General features: G+C 44.0%; 1 protein-coding gene across 1 annotated transcript in view; it reads left to right on the top strand.

The window, feature by feature from the left end:
* The window catches only part of GABBR2 (gamma-aminobutyric acid type B receptor subunit 2), a 1,712,046-nt gene that overhangs the window by 632,428 nt on the left and 1,057,099 nt on the right, over positions 1-22,519 (top strand). Inside the window, exon 4 of the mRNA XM_086967412.1 lies at positions 9,213-9,314. Coding sequence (XP_086823538.1) covers positions 9,213-9,314 — 102 coding nt within the window. The remainder of the gene's footprint in view (positions 1-9,212; positions 9,315-22,519) is intronic.

The following is a 22,519-nucleotide window of genomic DNA, read 5'->3' as shown; positions in this document are numbered from 1 at the left end:
ACACATCAAATGTATGGGCACGAAAGTCCTTTACTTACCACATACTCGTACTTATCTCTTCGGGATATAATCCCTTAGGGTTTTGGTTTCCTAAAGTCATGGGGGCAGGCAATGTGATAGGTGGTTCATGGGGAGGTTCGAGGATGGCATTAAGGATCGTGTGTAGTGAAAACGCTAAAAAGAGGAATCAGAGGTGCCTAGCGTGAGGTACCCGGTTTTGTAGATGTATCCGGCCATCGGGATCCCTAAATCATTCCCAAAGCTGTGATGTTCTAAGGCATATCAGTTCTTCGTTCAACCCTGTATCTTAGTACCTTCGACCACCATATCTTTATAACATTTTATCAATCACACCGTTTTACTTTACCCATTCTCAGAAGTCGAGGTCCTTCTTCATACGTCAGTTCCTGAGCTTAGTCGCATATCTTGGAGGCAGCGTATCATACCTTTGATTCGACCATCAACCCAGGGCCGAACAACCATTTCTCGGATAACCTTAAAAAAGAGCAGAATAGTTGCGCACAGAAAAACCCTCCCACCGATACCCGCATTTACAAAAGTATGCGATGCCTATCCATAGCTTTTTAAGACCTTTATTTGTAGAATTATTCAGTACGTAAAATGTGAGAGCGCAATTCATATTTTGGCCTGACATGTCGTCGATGGAAGCACATACAGTAGGGGGTTATTTTGTAGCACAAGAACATGTAAAAAAGGTCTAATTAATTATTTGCAAGTAACCAAAAACATTTCATTGCGTGACGAAGGAATCAGGGGCATTTCAGTTCATAAATGGAAACACAGTCAAGCTCACCGTAATCACATTTCCTAGATGTAAACCGCGGGTGTGCATCATAAGTGACGTTATGTATCAGTTACAACAAATATCAAAAATAAATTGTTCATTGAAATCAACATTTTACGGAACCCTTCTTAAATGTTCGCCAAGTGAACCCTCCTCCCTTTAACATCGAGTGCGCAATGGTTCGTATATATATATATATATCTTAGTACATCAAGTTTCATTAGCTAAGGAACACCACGAGGCATCCGTTAGTTTCCATTGATACCAGCGCCATTTTGGGCGAGGCCGGTTTAGTCCGGAAGTAGCATCAGGGGCAAAATATCCCCGACAATTGGCGGTTGGACCAGAGTCCCTTTCGGCAGTTCAAAAGAAAACTGTGCTAACAGAGGGGCTGGTGGTGTGGACCGTCAATCAAGAGAGGGAGGGGGTAGAGTCTCTCTTACCGGGTCATGTTGATGTTCAGCCGGAACTTGCTCGAGTTCGTTAGCCCATAATGTTCCTGGGTGGTTCAGACGGAAGCTGATGCAGACACGAGAGCACCGCCATCTTGTTGCTGTGCCGTGGTTATTTCATTTGAGATCAATGCAACTGTTCCTCACCGGAAGCCTGAAGGGGTCGAGGGCTCTTGGGACTTTGGTAGAATCTTCAAAGTCGAGGGGATGTTTGTCGATGGTGGGGGCTTGCGCCCAGGTGGGCAAGTGCCCGAGTTGCAATTTCGGACAAAGTTACTCCAGCGGCCTAGACCCGCCTTTCGAGGGCCCAGACGCCATTTTGAGACCCTGCAGCAACCGCCCTTCGTTGTATCTATCAGGAGAGGAAGAAACTTCTTGTGATGGCGAAAGACGGAGCATCATGTTGCTGGAGCAGGACATTTTGGTTCGGGGCGCCAGGGTGCAGCAGTGGAGCCTTCATCTGGGGAGGTGAGGGAGGCTCACCCGTGCCGTCTCCCTCTCCCGGCGCATCCTACACCGTCCCTTGGAATCAGGGGCGCACATGATGACCACCCTACACCCCTGATTCCGACTCTTGGGGGACCTCTGTACATCCGGTGCTCCGTAAATATGCCCGTCGGACATTGTATGTCCTGTACTAAGGAAGTATACCAGCCGGGTCTTGTATGTCCTGTGCTGAGAAAATATACCAGTCGGGCATTATGTGTCCTGTGCAGCGTAGGTATATGGCCGTCGCCCGGCTGGAGGACATCGGCGCCGGACCAGGGCAGGGAAGCCTCCTACCTGTGGAGGTGGAAGAGGCTCGTCCGCGTCGCCTCTTCCTCCCTGCCCACCCTGCATCCGTTCGATGGAGGAATTCGTGATGGCCGGACCAGGAGATACGAGGGAGGGGGTCATTTTCATCCGCCCCCTCCCTACCCGCGGTCCGGGGGACGGCATCCCTGGAAGGGTAGTATGGGAAGACCATTTCATTGCCTGCTGTGTGGAGTCTCCAGTACCTTCTCGCCAGCGATCTCTTTTTGGCCCATGGTTGCTGGCAGGCCCCGCCCCACACGTGCTATGTGTTTCGGATGGGCGGGACCATCGAACTGTTACATTGGAGGACTTCCGGAGTGAGCATAACATGTTTTGTATTTTTCCTATTAGTCAAGTTTGCTTTTTAGAGAGTTCTACTAGTTATTCTATTTACTGTTGGTTGTGTGTTTTACCGTAATTAAATCCTAAGTTATATAATAGACGCTTGGCTTTCTTGAGTCTTTTCTCTAACGGGGGATTGTTTACACTGGTCTGTAGTTGTGTTTGTTTTTCAGAGTGGGGGAGCAACAGAGAGCAATCAGTCCCAAAACTCTAACATGTCGTTAAAATTGGTCTGACAAAATCTGTGCCATCGAGCATAATCGAACGGGGTGGTTCTATCTGTCCTGTCCGTACGAGTCTGATTGGTTTTTATTTCGTGCCCTTTCCCCTTTCTGTCGGCCTGTCCTTTCTGTCGACCCTCCATTCCTGCCTATGCTCTGTAAAGTCGGACATTGGGCTTTCCAGTGCCCGAGACATTTACAGAAAGCACATTGGTTTTGTTTTAAATCTGTCCGTCCTGTGCGTAATGTCGGGGGATTACCTTCGGGTCGTTGTGTTCCGGGGTTGGCTTGTCGGCACATCCCTTTACACCGTTCGCTTTTCATGTCTACTCCTCGGGACTGTGCCATCGCTGGCCCTTCCCTTTGCCTACTAGACGTTCGGAGGGTTGTCCGTCGTGTCCCCTCACCTTTTCTGAATTCGTCGCCTTCCCTTCGTCGCGTGGCTTCTTTGCGCCACATACCGAGACTATCGAGCATAATAGGTGTTGTTTCATTCCTACGAAGGGCTATTTCTACTGTTTCTATTTTGTCGAGATCAAAGGATCCTCTCAGTGGCCACTGTCTTTCTCGATCCTTTTTCGTATATTTATGCCACAGCTCACTATAGGCTATAGCAATTAATCCATGCTTCATGAACATGTCCTTATTAGGGGTGCCTTCCAGCGGAGCCGGATGGTTCATCTCTAATAAGCGGTCCGGGTTAAACAGGCTACTAACCAGTGGGGAGAAGACAGGCATGACGGATCACAATGGGATAATAGTCAGCACTACCTATCTTATCACTGCGCGCAAAGACTAGACAGAATATTTCTATTCTACGTTGTTTGCACGTAGTGAATACCTCATGAACCAATCTTGAGCAATCAATCAACGTTAGGCCAAAAATAAAAAATCAATATGGTCAATGGGGAGAATAAGTAGGCTCGCAAAGGTTCGCGTCACCTACCCTTTCACTATCTGCAAAGAGGGGACCTATTTTTCCCTGTTTGCAGACAGAGAATCTCCAGAAAACAATCTATAACAGTTAATCAATGTTTAGGTCGAAAATAAAAAATCAATATGGTCAATGGGGAGAATAAGTAGGCTCGCAAAGGTTCGCGTCACCTACCCTTTCACTATCTGCAAAGAGGGGACCTATTCTTCCCTGTTTGCAGACAGAGAATCTCCAGAAAACAGTCTATAACAGTTAATCAATGGGGGGAAGGGGCAATTGTTCAGTGGGGGAGAAAGATAGGTCCGACGGGTGCGTACCTATCCTTCGCTGTTTATAAAGGGAGAGCCTGTTGTTTCTCCGTTTGTAGACAGTGAATCTCCAATAAATTAACAAAAAGTAATACTAGTATTTTCTCAACAATTATCAAATCACTTTCAATTATCTATCACTTTCGCAATTCGTCGTGTTTACACGACCTTACCCGGACCGCATGGACAGTTTCTCGTCTTCCGAATCCAGCGCCCGATCGTCCTCTTCTCTTCGTACTTCTCGTGGCACTCCTGATGGTTCCCAGTCAGGACCGCAGATCACTCGAGAGAGGTCTGTTCGGAACCAGTGAAGTTCGGATGATCGGCTGTCAGACGAGGGTCTATCGGACAGGGTACCTTCCGATCGTTGCAGTCGTTCACTCTGTCGTCGGGACCTCTCCCACTGGATCCACGAGTCGCTGATGGGCCCCACGTTTGGGACGCCAATTGTTAAAAAGGGTTCCAAAGACAACCGGTAACCAAAGACCCTTTTATGTTGCCCGGCGGTATCGCCCCTATGACCCACCAATATTAATCAATGAAGAAGCAGGCGCTGGAGACTGGAAGGCGGGAAACGAGGATTTTATTCTCTCCGGAGGAGAACACATCAATTCAGACAGCAAGTATCGTCACGAGGTGCTCTAACCACATCTCTGAGGCCTGGCCTCTTATACTAGGGTTTATGACCTTTATTGCACATAACACATTCTCGCAATACTTTAGTACTTGAAAGAACATCCTCGGAATCTCCCCTTCAGACCCGTTCCCACATACATTTACAGTTGGATTCCCCACCCCGGTCACAACAGGTGATGGTTGTCGCACAGCAGGGCATTCCGCCGATTCACGGAATGCATGGGGTTGGTCGGATCTCATGGGGTGGGGGCTTTGATCGATTCGGGGGTCTTTTGATGGGGAGGGGAAGCTTCCTACTGTACGGGGTAATAAACAGTATCCGCAGAGCCAGGTGGCGGCCTGGGAACAGGGAAGACAAACGGGGACACAGGAAAAGGGGGTTTGCATCAAAAGGGTTTGAGGCCATGAAAGGAATGAGGGGAGGTGTCGCGCTGGGAACAGGATGGGATTCCGTGGTGAAGCTGCGCTGAAGAGGGGTTTATGACCCAAGGCAAGAGAGAGCGGGGGTTGCCAGCGTGCGGGGGAATGCTTGCGAGGTTAAGAGAGAGAGAGAGACGCGCTGGCTATCAGCGAGGGGCAGGGAGGCCATGGCATTCAAAATGGCTGCCGCTTACGCGCACGAATGGGCTTGGAAAAGGGGCAAGATGGCGCCGATAATGTTCACCAAGTTTGTATTTATTTTCCACACAACCAGGAAACCAACTGCCAGAATGCACTATATTGTGAAGTGGAAACTCGTGATTTGGGAATGGGCCTATCATGTGTTCATACATTATTGTCAGCAAGTGAAACCGCTGCATAATTAAATGTAACTCTTAAGTAGTGTCATTGCGTCGTTTCATTTAGCGATGATCAAGTTTCCAAGTGCTCCAAAACTATATGTGGACGTTTAATCAATTACATTTCGTGCACTGGTACTTATAAAGCAAAAAGTGAGTTTTCATGTACCATTATTTAAATATGTAAACTCCAAAGCCTTTACCAGCTTGGATCACTTGAAAAAAACTCTCTGAGCTACCACCTTAAAGGTCCGTGTTAATAAAAAACAAGGGGCCTCATTTATGAAAAGTGACGCATCGCTGCGTGAAAACAGCGATGCGTCACTTTTCAGTGCGCACTCCTTGCGACACCAATGATGCGTCATATTTAATGTATGACGCATCATGTCGCAAGGATTTACAGATACGTCAGTATTTCTGACGCATCTGTAAGCGCAAAAGTGACGCATTGCTGGAGTGTGTCACAAAAGTGACGCATCTCCAGCAATGCGTCCTTTCACATGGGGAGAGCCCCATGTGAAAGGGCTTGCGTCAGTCTTACGCCTGCTGTGAGGCAGGCGCAAGATTTTGACGCAACCGCATCCTAAAAGTAACGCAGTGAAATCTCATAGATTTCACTGCGTCACTATTACGAGGCTTTTTGCGGGGGAACGCCCCCTCTGCATACATTATACCTGACGCAGGTATAATGTGGCGCAGGGGTTTAAAAAGTGACGCATCTACCTAGATGCGTCACTTTTTAAATATGGAGCAACAAGGCGCATGTTTTACGCCGCAGATGCGTCACAAAAAGTGACGCATCCGCAGCGCAAAACTGACGCAAGGCCTCATAAATGAGGCCCAAGGTATACATCAATTAAATTCATACGTACTTTTCGGTTTACAGAAGCCACTTAATTAACGATAAAAACCTTATCCATTCTAACAGTTATCTATTCTGAAAACCCCCCAAAAAACTGGTGTGTGCCAGGATCTTATTTATTAAATAAATCAGATCTCCCCTAAATGATTAATCTACAAACACATTAACATTAACTTCTGATCAACATATTCTGTTCTAACACATCTAAAAGGCGGGTTCCTTTCGACTTTTCATAAAGTGCACAAATTATCACATAGACATAGAAGGTGTTGGCCAGTTTATATTATACTGACATAGAGACAATAACGCTACAAGTCTCTGGACAATTGCTCCAAAGCTTCACTGACTTTCAAAAATGATAATTGCTCAACATAAGTACCTGTATTTGTGTTGTAAGGGTGAGCAATCTGTGAGATAAGCCCAACTAGAAAATGGCTATATTTAGGGCAAATGCTTTTGATATAATTTCTTGATGATCCCGTACAGCCTTGAAGCAATATGTAACACACTACTTGCAATCAACGTGATGATTTTAGCCCTATAATCGGTCGGCACCATGGTTACAGCAGTGTAAACTAATCTGTGCATTTTTTTTTATCTAAGTGAAGTTAATAAAACATGCCCCCCACCCTCTTTCTTTTCATAAACCTTTGCACAAGCAGTGTGTTTTGCGGAAAGGCAACACGCACATGTGAGCCACTTTTTTTGTGTGCCTGGACGATTTTTTATCCCAATCCATCCCTGAAACCAGTGAGGTGAGCTGGCAGTTGTGGACGTGGTGCAATTAGGTTTCCTGAGGCTCCGGTCCGATTAATCATGTAAGATCTGCATCCCCGTCACCACTACGGCCATCTTTACTCCTTCTCAACTGGGCCGCAGACCACCATCCATGAAATCAAATGGGATGATGAATGGAGTGTTGAACATTGCACGCACTCACCCCCAGTCAACTGATCTGGGTTTAATCCATCATCATTCTGTAGCTCACTCCGCCACCCCAGTTCAGACACTCCGAACATCGCGCACTCCGTCTGACGTGGAAGGGAGGAGGAGCTCCGGCGATCAGCAGTTGATCATCAACTTCCCCCGGATCCCTGGCTCATCCTAGCAATGCAAACTCTGTCTTGACTATTCCACCTCCATATAACCATATAATTGTCAGTGCCGAATTATGTGGCACCGTCCTTTGATTTATAATCACGTCCTGCAAAATTGCAAAAAATCCACAATTCTTCCCCCGAAATCCTTGAGGGAATGGTGGGTAAAGATAAGATGAAGCTCACTGGTCTTATAGCCCTGTAGTGTGTACTAATGAAGGACTTCCTCCCGTCCTATGTCTTGATGTATATGAATCGAGCAGTCCATAAGAAAGTTTTTAGATATATACAAATTAGATTCTCCCACTCTCTAACAACTTTAGTCCGTGTAACGAAAAGATGGTATGCATTACCGTTTCCATTCTGAAGCGGAAAGGAGCTGTGAAAAGATCTTTGGGGGGGGGATAAAATGATGGTATCGTGCCTAAATTATTATGTTTTAGTTGCTCCCACTGGGTTAATTCAGACTCCAGTCACGATGATTGCGCCTTAGTGTACTATATGCCTCGGTGATGTACTATTCTTGTCTAGGTCTGTTTCCAAGCTCCCTTCAAAATATAACACAGCATAATATTTACCTCTATAGCTGACCATCTTTTATGGAAACTCTGAGCAAGGACCTTGGTGTCTGCTTAAAATTAGGTCTCAGCGAGATATGAGTTTGGCCCCCTCCTTTGAAGGACAAATATGGTTTTGTTAATTAACTTGGGATTCCAGAGACACTCGTGCTAATGACCACGAGGTAGTTTGCTTCAGTGTTTGGTTGGAGTCGTAAGTGATGCACGGGTACTTTGAGAGTTAGAAGGCCATTACATTTGATCATAATGCCATTCCTGTCACCAGGAATGTGATATAAGGCATATATTTAGGAGTGTTGCTTTTACCCTTGCACAAAATGCTATCATTCTGCCAGCCAAATGACAGAGACTAATGACTGCTAGTGGTGATTGTTTCTGACTGATGGCAGGTTGCATAAGGCGTAATGAATTGCTCGCACCTTCTGCCAATTTGTTGGAGATCATCCTTTTAGGCCCTAAGGGGCAGATGTATCAAGATACCCATTTACGATTCTCAAATAGCGATTTTTTGAGAATCGCTATTTGAGAATTGCAAAATGGTATGTATCTAGAAATTCGCAATTTTTTAGCGATTTCTTAAAATTCCTTAATTGCGATTAGCAAATTGCTAATCGCAATTAAGGAATAATTTCCCATTCATTTCTATGGGCTAGGAGGCCCATAGGAAAGAATGGGAAGTTATTCTCAATTTGCGATTCGCAATTTGCTTTTCACAAATTGAGAATAATTTCAAGGGTGCAAGGGTGTCTTAAGGCCACTCTGCTGCACCCCTGAAATTTACATGTGTGCGCATATGGCGCACATACATGTCCTAAGGGCATGTATGAGCGCCAAATGGCACCTTTACAAATGCCAAAAAGTGCATTTGTAAAAGAATTCGCAAATTACCACTAACTACAAGTTGGTGGTAATTTGCGATTTCTTAGTGTAAATTCGCAATACTGAATTGCTTAATACATAGCATTTAAGGAATCGCAATTTGCGATTCCTTAAAGGCTTACTCAATATTAAGGAATCGCAAAATTTGTGATTCCCTAATATTGCGATGGTTTTTACATGATACATTCCATTTTGAGATTTTTTTGTCGCAAACGCTGCTTTTTAGCGATTCGCAGGATTTGCGACAAAAAAATGCTTTGCTACATCTGCCCCTAATTCATCAACCTTCATGATGTAGTGTTTCTGTGTACAAACGTGCTGAGACAGAGCCAAGATAAGAGGAGAGCTCAGAGGTAAAAAAAATATATATATCTTTTTAAAATAATCTTTTTACAAGTTGTAACGTGGTGTAGTCATTTGGGCCATGAAGTATGGTTTTTTTTTATGTTGAGGTCATTAAGTCTTTATGCTTAGTCCCGAATACTTCCCAATATCCGTTTACCATTCCTCTCATTTGTTTACAGGTGAGAAACGATCTGACTGGCGAACTGGAAGATTCTTACATTCAAATAGCAGACACCGAGAGTTTCTCGAACGACCCGTGCATCAGTGTCAAAAAGTTAAAGGTATGTTAAAACTACGGGCAGGGAGAGGTAAAACGCGACCTGCATAAATGTCACTGTGGCTCCTGTCATGTAGCATACGCAAAGCTGTCAGTTTAATTCAGTCACAATACTGCGGTATTTGAGTCCCAAAAAATGCTTTCTCAAATGCATCCTCCTTCCTGTTGTCAATATGAAATTTACGACTTCTTATTTTAAATAAGATGAAGGCGATCGAGTTAAAAAATAGAAGCAGTGCTTTTTCAGATTGTTTTTCAAAAATACTACAACTTCCAATATTATTACAAGTATGTGCGAGTGTATATATTTGTGTGTGTGTGTGTTTGTAAAATCCGAACCTGACTATAACGTCCTGGTAACCTTGTTTTTTTCAGTGAATTTCTATGTTTTTTAATGCTATTTCATAACTCTAACACCCCGGTAACATATTCTTATTTAAGTGAATTTCTAGGGTTTATAAACATAAAGTAATATTTAATTACCATACATTAATCTAACTGCCTTTTGCGGTGAGCGGCAGGGGGGTTGGGCGCAGGGCAAACCCCTCTCCGCATGCAGCCAACTCCATGCTGCACACGGGCTTTGGGCAAGTTGAAAATATTGTGTATGGAGGTGCACAAGTTATAAAAATTTGAAAGTATTGCTTAAATGATAAATTAAAGGTATAAGTACAGGTTTAGAAATGTTTGTGTAGTCCAAGTTAGGTTTGTAGTTAAAGAATAAATAGTTATATTAATTGAGAGGTGGTGCATAATCTGTAAATCGAGGGCATAACTAGTACTTTAGAATTTGTAATGATTGTCACTTAAGTTTTGTTTGGATAGAAAGCATAACTAAAGGTTTTCTAACTATAACAAAGATTTAACCTTTCTTTTTTAATTCAATTTCATTTTTTTTTATTTAAAAAAAAAAAGGTGTTTCAAACCATAGAGTTTACTTTAGTTAAGTAAACTGTAATTGAAGTCCAGATAAAGAAAATCAGAGGTAATGGGGCTCCGGGACAAATGGATTCCCAGTATCGATCTGCAGGCCTGTAGAGCAAACCACTCCTCCAACACTTTAACTGTTCTGTCTCGAGAAAAACAACATACATACATACATCTTGGTGAGGATCCATCCTTCACCCCACCTACAAAAAAGGCCCCTATTCAAACCCAGATAGTTATTGAATGATTGCGCTATTAGAGACTGAATCAAAAATATTTGCTGGCATCCTGTTGTAAGAACTGGCATGTTGGGCGGATGAAGCATGCCTGATTCAGATAAACTAAAAAATCTTCCGCCTCAAATCATACACGACCAATAACCTGGTGGCTCTCTCGTCCTCATCATGAAATATTCTAAAAAAACAAACAGTTGCTTTACACAAGCTTTATCGACTTTTCAAAAGCTTTTAATCACATTGGCATAGATGCATCAAGATAAAATCCGCTCGCAAAGGGGCAGATTCTCAGAATCTGACCCTTTGCGACCAGTATTTTTGCATTTGGGATGCATCATCCCAAATGCAAAAATCGCAAATTAAGAAATCGCAAAATTGCGATTACTTGCATTTAAGGAATCTCAAATTGAGATTCCTTTAATGCAATTCATAAAAATTTAAAAAATAGCGATTTCGCTAATAGGTCTCGCAAATTACCATGCAGTTGAACTTCATGGTAATTTGCAAAAACTTAGAAAAATGCACTAAAGTGCATTTTCAAAGTTTCATGTTGCGCAACATACATGCACAGATCATGTGTGTGTGCAACATACGTGCACAGATCAATTTCAGGTGTGCAACAGGGTGTCCTTTGGACACCTCTGCACCCTTGAAATCGCATTCTCAATTTGCGATTTGCTAATTGCGATTCGCAAATTGAGAATGTCTTCCCATTCATTCCTATGGGCCTCTAGGCCCATAGGAATGAATGGGGAGGTAAATAAGGAATTTTAAGAAATCGCTATTTTTTTAGTGATTTCTTTATGCATTGCATTTTGCCATTCCTTAATAGCGAATCGTTATTTTTCGCTATTAAGGAATAGCAAAATGGGTTCTTGATGTATCTGGGGGATAGAGAGGAATTTACTGTAGTGCAAATTGGCACTGCGGACCATCCCATCAAATCTCCTACGTGCTGTGCAGCTTTTCTACTCAGAAACCTGGGCAAAAGCGAGTCTTAGTGCGAATAGGGGCCGATCCCCAGCAATAAAAACTGTGTGAGGCGTAACACAGGAGTGTGTCCTCGCACCTTTTTGTTTAACTTACTTATTTCGGATTCAAGCAGATCACTGGATGAAGCACACTTCCCCCCCCAAAAAAATTGTCCAATCACCAATTGCTGGCATCACTACAGTATGGAGACGACAGTGCTGCTGAACTTAACACCAATTGGTTTGCAAAGTCTAATAAATGTGTGGCTCTTTTCTGCTCACATATTTGCATGACAGTGAAGCTAGAGAAAACTAAAATAGCAAAATTTGGAGGCGGCCAGAAAAAGAGGGGGGTGGCACCAGGGAGGATAACTGATGGAAAAAAGTTCTAGTAACAAATATTTAGGGGTATGGCTCAAAGACCGCCATTGCCCCATGCTTCACCTCAACACACTAAAGCCCCACTTGTCTTCATTCATCATTGCTTTTCAAAAAAGATCCCAGGACCAACTTGGAAACAAGTACTGACAGCAATCGAAGCTAAGGTGATCCCAATGTTGACCAATGGGCCAGAAGCCTTCCCAGGAAAGCGTACCCTATTTTGAACAACTCTCAATGCAAGACTTCACGACTCATATTTCATCTTCCTCAATACACCTCACCAGCACAGATCTGCCTAGAGTTCGGATCATAAGAACAAGGGCTAGTACGACAAAGTGCCATTTTGAAGTACATGATCGCTAAGAGAGGCTAGGCCAGATTCATTAAGATCTCTTATTTGGAAAGAGATTCAAGAAGGTGGCAAAATGAATCACTGGGCCCATGCCAGTAAGGAGGCCCTAGAAGCATTGGATGAATAACATCACTGGGAAGCAAAACTACCCCGGTTTGCTATGAATAAACAAATGGAACTATTGTAGTGGATCAAAGACAAGGAATCCTTTAGAAAACAAAAGCTTTCAAGGACATGCATAAACCACAAAATTCACAAGCCTACTTATTTGAAATAATAAAAAGGTTCCACAAAATCAGGTTCATAGCCTTCAGGTTTGGTCAATCCCCTACTAGAGACACACTACCAACAAGGCCTTCAACACCTACCTCATCATCATGCAGGTTATGCAATGGGCAAGAGGAAACCCTTTTCTTATACTGTAAGGAGAACGTGTAAACATACAATATCACAATTATACACTTCAAATAAAGATCAGAAGTAATTCTTATAAGAATGTTGTCATTTTATTTAACAACACTACATTGGATTTTGGTGAAGCATTTTACAATCACTATTAAGGAGAGTGAAGAATTGGGAATTGAAATAGCCCCAAGTTGGGAAGAGAAGGGTAAAAGGGGTGGTGCTCAAGGGCTGTGAAAAGGTTAAGGAAAGTACACAGACTTAAACAGAAAATAGATATATACAAAAATCAAAACAGGAATTGGAATTATTCCAAAAACCAACAGCCTATATAAATTATGGCAAAGGTTCAAATCACAATTCAACTAAGGACATTCTACGGTCACATATGTGGTTTAGTGTGATCCTGGAGATGTGCCGGATGTCCAAAAGTTAGAAGTCGTCGACGTTTCGACCCCTATGTGTAGGCTAAATTAAGTCCTTTTCGGGGTCTTCAACAGGACATATGCAATGGGGGAAGGGACGAAGTGGGGCCGTCCTGTCTGTAAGATTAAAAACCAATGTCAGAAAACTTTAGATTAACTGGACATCGCAGTCACTGTCCTGTAAACCATAAAGGTTGATTAATCAAATACAAATTGGACCATGGAGTCCGGGTCACTAGGGCCTCTGGACGAAAAGGAACTAAGAGCGGAGTACGTATTTCATCATGCTCAAGCTCAATGGTATTAATCATAATTGCCGAGGAAAAACAGTAGCCAACCAGAATTTTTTTAAAAAAAGGACATATATAATGACCAGTACGTAACGCTGTCTGAGGGAAGAACTCACTAAGAGTACGCATTACATCATGCTCATGCTCAATAGTGTGAATCTTAGTTGCTGAGGACAGCAATAGTCAATAGGAATTTTTTTTTTAAAAAGGAATATACAATGAACAATACACAACATTGCCTGAGGGAAAGACTCACTTGGGGTGGAGAAGAGGCAGTGCAGTAGACAATCCAATTGGTGTACTGCTCCCAGTAGGAAAAAACTTCTTCAAGAAGGCTGTTAACTATGGAGTGAACCACAGGTGTTCATTAGTACAGGTGTGTAGTGGTAAAAGGCCATTACACGAACAAGCTATAATTGGCTGCAAGGCCAAATTATTAATATAAATACCAGATTCCGAATGTGAGAACAGGTAGGGTGAGCTAGAATAAGGTGACAAATTACCTTAATTTTAATTGACCTGACACCATGCAGATATGTGTCAGCGGAAACCAAATGCTGCCACGACTTGTGTGCGGCGTACTGGTGTGCTACAGATGTATCTGGCAGCCCTAAATGGAACCATACAGGTCTGAATATTAGGGTTTATACAGAGCAAACACACGTTGGTTCATGATGGCTATTTATGTGGAGAGAATATGTGGTCCAGCTAAACCAGACCGTCATACATTCAATAGGTATTAAAAGCACAATTGATATTTTCAAACAAAAGAGTTGTAATTAATAGTATCATTCAACCGCTTTGGGGCACAGGGGGCATTTAATACAACTTAGAGTTTCAGACGGTAAATAAAGTTACTAACTCGTGTAATTCACCTCAACTCTCAGGAGGAAACAAACCGGCAGGTCCCGGCGGCGACCGCCAAGATCGATTGGCCGACTGGGTGCTGGCACGAACGAATCCTAAATAACAAGGAGTATCAGGGTGAGCGAGCGTATTCCCGTTTGTTACACAGACAGTTAGTCGGGGCGCAGGGAAGTGGACACTTACTAGCAGCAATTGAGGCGCAATCCTTCAAAACGATTCAGGTCCACGGAACTCCGTCTACCGCTACGCGGAGTTTGGGGCGGAGCCGCCACATAACATAGGTGGTGGAAATAGAGAAAATACTACAGGCGCCTGAAGAGGACAGCCTTCTTCTAAATGACAACAGTGAAGTCGATCTAATTGCGGCGGTAGTGTGGACCCGTTTGAAATGACGGAAATTGCCATTTAAGATTATTTAGTACTCACATCGGATATTTAGGCGACAAAAGGAGGGTTTTAGTAATGGCACAAAAGCTTGCATGTCTCAACCATGAAATGTGTGCAACACAGTGTGTGATAATCATATCATACATCAGTTAGAATGTTAAGTAAGCAAGCACACGGTATGTAAAAATGATTTTGACTAAATCTCATGCATGTGTTAGGCTGGGTATATCATCAACAAGTATATAGTATATAGCGCTCACGCACTACCCAAACATGGGAGTGTAGGCGAGCAAACACATCATAAACCGAGATCATGTAATGTGAAAGAGCCAGATTCGTTACACTCGTGCACCTATCAAACATGGTGGTGTAGACGAGTGAGCCATGGGGGTAGCAGATCAAGAAAGTCATAGTACGTTATGCTCACGCACACCCCAGGTATGGGTTAGCGTGGGTGCACAAACAGCTTATTAAGAAGAGGGAACAGCCCTGAATAACTCACACACCTCCTGGGGCTAAAGGTATAGACAAATTAACCTAGGATGCAGAGCTTTACATCATCTTAATGCTGCCAATTGCGCAAGACTGCCGTCCTGCTCATTCAAACCATTTTTAATGGAATCCAAAAGGGACATCCATTTACATTCTCGTAAATTCAGGACAGATGCTAGGTTCCCACCTCTCCTACCCAGGGACACCTTCTCAATTACCAACCACTTTAAATCTGACACTGTGTGTCCGGTGCTCTGCCAGTGGTCCACCAAAGGGGCTCCTGGGACCTTGCAACGTAGCCTGCTACAATGTGAAGAAATCCGAGATTTTATCTTTTGCTGGGTTTGTCCAACATACACTTTGTTGCATGGACATGTTATGATGTAGATGACACTATTTGTGTTGCAGTTGGTATGGTGTTTTAATGTGAAGACCTGATCGCCATGTGTGAAGGTTTTTGTCTGGATGCTGGCCTCACAAGCTCTGCACGTGCCACATCTGAAGTGACCTATCACTGGTGGTAGATTCCATAGGCTTGTAAGTGTGGGATGGTTCTCAGGTTCCAGATATGAATGTACCACCATGTCTCGAATGTTTTTAGACCTCATAAATGAATGGAGGGGGAGCTGCGGTTGATCAATCACGTCAGCTATAAGAGGCCAATTCTTGTTGATGATTTGTTTCACTTCGTTGCTTCTTGTAGTGAACGTGGTGACACAAATCATCCGATTCATTTCAGTGGCATCGCGGGTTTCAGGATTCAACAAATTCACTCGCGGGTTGTACCATGCTCGTTTTCTAGCACGTCTAACCATGCGAGCAGGGTAGCCACGTGATATGAGGCGCTCTTGTAAGATGTCAGACTCCTTGATGTAGTTGGTGCGTGTGGAACAGTTTCTTCTAATTCTGAGAAACTGGCCTACAGGTAGGTTGTCTCTAAGGCCTCTCGGATGGTGGCTTCCATACTGTAACAGAGAGTTACGCTCTGTCGGCTTTCTGTAAAGTGTGGTCAGGAGGTGATCGCTCTCCACACAAATGCAGATGTCCAAGAAGGGTATGGATTTGTTGCTTGATTCCAAGGTAAATTGGATGTTGGGGTTCCGCTGGTTCAGCCAAACATGGTAATCCTTCAGTTGGTCGCTGTTGCCTTGCCAAATGCATAGAACATCATCGATGTATCTGACCCAAAGGGTCAGCATTGATGAGAAGGGATTGTTTGGTGAAAAAACATGTTCCTGTTCGAAATGGTCCATGTAGATGATGGCCAAATTGGGGGCAAAGGTTGCGCCCATAGCCACGCCCTTGGTTTGTACATAGAATTTTTCTTGGAAGATGAAGAAATTCTTCTTCATAGCAATGCACAATAAATCAATTATAAATTCAGTTGGGACTTGGAACGGCGCTGGTCTTTGGTTCAATACAACTTCCATCACATCCAAAGCTTCCTGTTGTGGGATGCTAGTATAGAGTGATATAATATCACAGGTTACCAAAAGTGTGGTCTCTGGATCGAATGGTCTTTCATCGATTAGTTGAATCACTTGGGTGGTGTCACGGAGATAGGCTCTTGTGTTGAGGGCAATGGGCTTCAAGAAGAAATCTATGTATTTGCATAGCGGCTCTAGCATGGACCCACAACCAGACACTATAGGACGTCCTGGGGGGGGGGTGTCAAGATTCTTGTGAACCTTGGGTAAGGTGTAAATAGTTGCCAACCTCGGGGATTTCTGGTTCAAGAATTTGAACTCTTGGTCACTAAGGAAGCCAGCTTCCAAACCCTTTTGTGTAGTAGATAGAATCATGAGGGCTAAGTCTCTAGATGGGTCACTGGATAGTTCTTGGTAACTGACACCATCAGACAGTTGTCTATTGATTTCTTCTTTGTACTTAGACAAATCTTGGACAACGATTGCCCCGCCTTTGTCGGCGGGTTTAATGACAACTCGCTGATTGGTAGAAAGATCCTTCAGTGCTTGTTGTTCTTTCTTGCTGAGATTAAATCTAGCAAACTTTCTATTGCTCAGAGTTTGATCTACTGCTTTTGTGACGATATCTTCAAAAGCCAGGATTCTAGGGCTCATAGCATAGGTGGGTGGGAAGAAGGTTGATGGTTCCCTCAGTCCCGTGATGGATCCTTGTTGCCTGGTGGTTTGGTTCCGAAAGAAATACCTTAGTCGAATCTTTCTGAAGAATCTATATAGTTCAGTTTTCAGCTGAAATTTGTTAGCTGAAGCAGTGGGCACATAGGAGAGGCCTTTACTTAATACCTTAATTTCTTCATCCTTAAGGTGGTAAGTCGAGATGTTGATCACAGGGTTAGCAGTTGCGATAGTGGTGGGTGATACCTCAGGTAACGTGGTGGCTGTTCCCGTCACCACCGGTAGGTGTTTCTCCGAGTCGAGATTTCGCCATGTGGTTCGGGGCGGAATGTCACTTGTTTTGTTGATTTGCCCCTGTTGCCATCCCATCCGGAATTTTGTGGCTGCCCTCTCCTCTGTCCTCTGTTCCAATTGGTCCCACGTCCACGTGGGGGCCGCCATTGTCCCCGGCCCTGCTCTAAAAAATGAGGTTGGAATTGAGGGGGGTATTGTTGGTAGTTGGTATCTCCAGGTGGGTAATTGTATGAGGTGCTGGGGCCCGCCTCACCGTCACTCCCCTAGCTGTAGGAGGAGTCGGAAAATGTAGAGAAATTCCGTCTTCCTCTAAACCCACCGCGGCCGCGGTTGGAAAAGCGTCCTTGGGTATCCTGCTTGTAGTAGTCTGGTTGCAGGTAGGGGTAAACAGATTTTTTATCAAAGGTTCTCGTGCTGTCCCCTAGGTTCTCGGCTTTGAGGTCTGCAATTTCTTTACTGAGTGTTACCACTTGTTCAGCAGCCGTCTCCACTCCCAGCACCATCCAGTGCCGGGAGCAGTTGTTAGCTACGTAGCTAAACCCTTCTTTAAATTTTGGGACGTCCACAAAAATAGCTGGCTCGATTTAAATCGAGCCAGCTATTTTTGTGGACGTCCTCAAAGCCGAGATCCTAGGGGACAGCACGTTGACCAAAAGTAAGGAAGCTCTTGAGAATCTGGAAGCATCAATCAAAGAATTTGACATCACTGCCCAAACCAAGAAATTGGAGAAATTGGCGAGAGACTTGAGAACCTTTGATAAAAAATCTGTTTTTCCCGACTCCTCCTACAGCTCGGGGAGTGACGGTGAGGCGGGCCCCAGCACCTCATACAATTACCCACCTGGAGATACCAACTACCAACAATACCCCCCTCAATTCCAACCTCATTTTTTAGAGCAGGGCCGGGAACAATGGCAGCCCCCACGTGGACGTGGGACCAATTGGAACAGAGGACAGAGGAGAGGGCAGCCACAAAATTCCGGATGGGATGGCAACAGGGGCAAATCAACAAAACAAGTGACATTCCGCCCGAACCACATGGCGAAATCTCGATTCGGAGAAACACCTACCGGTGGTGACGGGAACAGCCACCACGTTACCTGAGGTATCACCCACCACTATCGCAACTGCTAACCCTGTGATCAACATCTCGACTTACCACCTTAAGGATGAAAAAAATTAAGGTATTAAGTAAAGGCCTCTCCTATGTGCCCACTGCTTCAGCTAACAAATTTCAGCTGAAAACTGAACTATATAGATTCTTCAGAAAGATTCGACTAAGGTATTTCTTTCGGAACCAAACCACCAGGCAACAAGGATCCATCACGGGACTGAGGGAACCATCAACCTTCTTCCCACCCACCTATGCTATGAGCCCTAGAATCCTGGCTTTTGAAGATATCGTCACAAAAGCAGTAGATCAAACTCTGAGCAATAGAAAGTTTGCTAGATTTAATCTCAGCAAGAAAGAACAACAAGCACTGAAGGATCTTTCTACCAATCAGCGAGTTGTCATTAAACCCGCCGTCAAAGGCGGGGCAATCGCTGTCCAAGATTTGTCTAAGTACAAAGAAGAAATCAATAGACAACTGTCTGATGGTGTCAGTTACCAAGAACTATCCAGTGACCCATCTAGAGACTTAGCCCTCATGATTCTATCTACTACACAAAAGGGTTTGGAAGCTGGCTTCCTTAGTGACCAAGAGTTCAAATTCTTGAACCAGAAATCCCCGAGGTTGGCAACTATTTACACCTTACCCAAGGTTCACAAGAATCTTGACACCCCCCCAGGACGTCCTATAGTGTCTGGTTGTGGGTCCATGCTAGAGCCGCTATGCAAATACATAGATTTCTTCTTGAAGCCCATTGCCCTCAACACAAGAGCCTATCTCCGTGACACCACCCAAGTGATTCAACTAATCGATGAAAGACCATTCGATCCAGAGACCACACTTTTGGTAACCTGTGATATTATATCACTCCATACTAGCATCCCACAACAGGAAGCTTTGGATGTGATGGAAGTTGTATTGAACCAAAGACCAGCGCCGTTCCAAGTCCCAACTGAATTTATAATTGATTTATTGTGCATTGCTATGAAGAAGAATTTCTTCATCTTCCAAGAAAAATTCTATATACAAACCAAGGGCGTGGCTGTGGGCGCAACCTTTGCCCCCAATTTGGCCATCATCTACATGGACCATTTCGAACAGGAACATGTTTTTTCACCAAACAATCCCTTCTCATCAATGCTGACCCTTTGGGTCAGATACATCGATGATGTTCTATGCATTTGGCAAGGCAACAGCGACCAACTGAAGGATTACCATGTTTGGCTGAACCAGCGGAACCCCAACATCCAATTTACCTTGGAATCAAGCAACAAATCCATACCCTTCTTGGACATCTGCATTTATGTGGAGAACGATCACCTCCTGACCACACTTTACAGAAAGCCGACAGAGCGTAACTCTCTGTTACAGTATGGAAGCCACCATCCGAGAGGCCTTAGAGACAACCTACCTGTAGGCCAGTTTCTCAGAATTAGAAGAAACTGTTCCACACGCACCAACTACATCAAGGAGTCTGAGATCTTACAAGAGCGCCTCATATCACGTGGCTACCCTGCTCGCATGGTTAGACGTGCTAGAAAACGAGCATGGTACAACCCGCGAGTGAATTTGTTGAATCCTGAAACCCGCGATGCCACTGAAATGAATCGGATGATTTGTGTCACCACGTTCACTACAAGAAGCAACGAAGTGAAACAAATCATCAACAAGAATTGGCCTCTTATAGCTGACGTGATTGATCAACCGCAGCTCCCCCTCCATTCATTTATGAGGTCTAAAAACATTCGAGACATGGTGGTACATTCATATCTGGAACCTGAGAACCCTCCCACACTTACAAGCCTATGGAATCTACCACCAGTGATAGGTCACTTCAGATGTGGCACGTGCACAGCTTATGAGGCCAGCATTCAGACAAAAACCTTCACACATGGCGATCAGGTCTTCACATTAAAACACCATACCAACTGCAACACAAATAGTGTCATCTACATCATAACATGTCCATGCAACAAAGTGTATGTTGGACAAACCCAGCAAAAGATAAAATCTCGGATTTCTTCACATTGTAGCAGGCTACGTTGCAAGGTCCCAGGAGCCCCTTTGGTGGACCACTGGCAGAGCACCGGACACACAGTGTCAGATTTAAAGTGGTTGGTAATTGAGAAGGTGTCCCTGGGTAGGAGAGGTGGGAACCTAGCATCTGTCCTGAATTTACGAGAATGTAAATGGATGTCCCTTTTGGATTCCATTAAAAATGGTTTGAATGAGCAGGACGGCAGTCTTGCGCAATTGGCAGCATTAAGATGATGTAAAGCTCTGCATCCTAGGTTAATTTGTCTATACCTTTAGCCCCAGGAGGTGCGTGAGTTATTCAGGGCTGTTCCCTCTTCTTAATAAGCTGTTTGTCCACCCACGCTAACCCATACCTGGGGTGTGCGTGAGCATAACGTACTATGACTTTCTTGATCTGCAACCCCAATGGCTCACTCGTCTACACCACCATGTTTGATAGGTGCACGAGTGTAACGAATCTGGCTCTTTCACATTACATGATCACGGTTTATGATGTGTTTGCTCGCCTACACTCCCATGTTTGGGTAGTGCGTGAGCGCTATATACTATATACTTGTTGATCATATACCCAGCCTAACACATGCATGAGATTTAGTCAAAATCATTTTTACATACCGTGTGCTTGCTTACTTAACATTCTAACTGATGTATGATATGATTATCACACACTGTGTTGCACACATTTCATGGTTGAGACATGCAAGCTTTTGTGCCATTATTAAAACCCTCCTTTTGTCGCCTAAATATCCGATGTGAGTACTAAATAATCTTAAATGGCAATTTCCGTCATTTCAAACGGGTCCACACTACCGCCGCAATTAGATCGACTTCACTGTTGTCATTTAGAAGAAGGCTGTCCCCTTCAGGCCCCTGTAGTATTTTCTCTATTTCCACCACCTATGTTATGTGGCGGCTCCGCCCCAAACTCCGCGTAGCGGTAGACGGAGTTCCGTGGACCTGAATCGTTTTGAAGGATTGCGCCTCAATTGCTGCTAGTAAGTTTCCACTTCCCTGCGCCCCGACTAACTGTCTGTGTAACAAACGGGAATACGCTCGCTCACCCTGATACTCCTTGTTATTTAGGATTCGTTCGTGCCAGCACCCAGTCGGCCAATCGATCTTGGCGGTCGCCGCCGGGACCTGCCGGTTTGTTTCCTCCTGAGAGTTGAGGTGAATTACACGAGTTAGTAACTTTATTTACCGTCTGAAACTCTAAGTTGTATTAAATGCCCCCTGTGCCCCAAAGCGGTTGAATGATACTATTAATTACAACTCTTTTGTTTGAAAATATAAATTGTGCTTTTAATACCTATTGAATGTATGACGGTCTGGTTTAGCTGGACCACGTATTCTCTCCACATAAATAGCCATCATGAACCAACGTGTGTTTGCTCTGTATAAACCCTAATATTCAGACCTGTATGGTTCCATTTAGGGCTGCCAGATACATCTGTAGCACACCAGTACGCCGCACACAAGTCGTGGCAGCATTTGGTTTCCGCTGACACATATCTGCATGGTGGCAGGTCAATTAAAATTAAGGTAATTTGTCACCTTATTCTAGCTCACCCTACCTGTTCTCACATTCGGAATCTGGTATTTATATTTATAATTTGGCCTTGCAGCCAATTATAGCTTGTTCGTGTAATGGCCTTTTACCACTACACACCTGTACTAATGAACACCTGTGGTTCACTCCATAGTTAACAGCCTTCTTGAAGAAGTTTTTTCCTACTGGGAGCATTACACCAATTGGATTGTCTACTGCACTGCCTCTTCTCCACTCCAAGTGAGTCTTTCCCTCAGGCAATGTTGTGTATTGTTCATTGTATATTCCTTTTTTTAAAAAAAAATCCTATTTTCTATTGCTGTCCTCAGCAACTAAGATTCACACTATTGAGCATGAGCATGATGTAATGCGTACTCTTAGTGAGTTC

The sequence above is a fragment of the Lissotriton vulgaris genome, chromosome 4_1, assembly GCF_964263255.1.
Source record: "Lissotriton vulgaris chromosome 4_1, aLisVul1.2, whole genome shotgun sequence".
Lineage (NCBI taxonomy): Eukaryota > Metazoa > Chordata > Amphibia > Caudata > Salamandridae > Lissotriton > Lissotriton vulgaris.
This window is presented reverse-complemented; position numbering and strand designations above follow the sequence as displayed.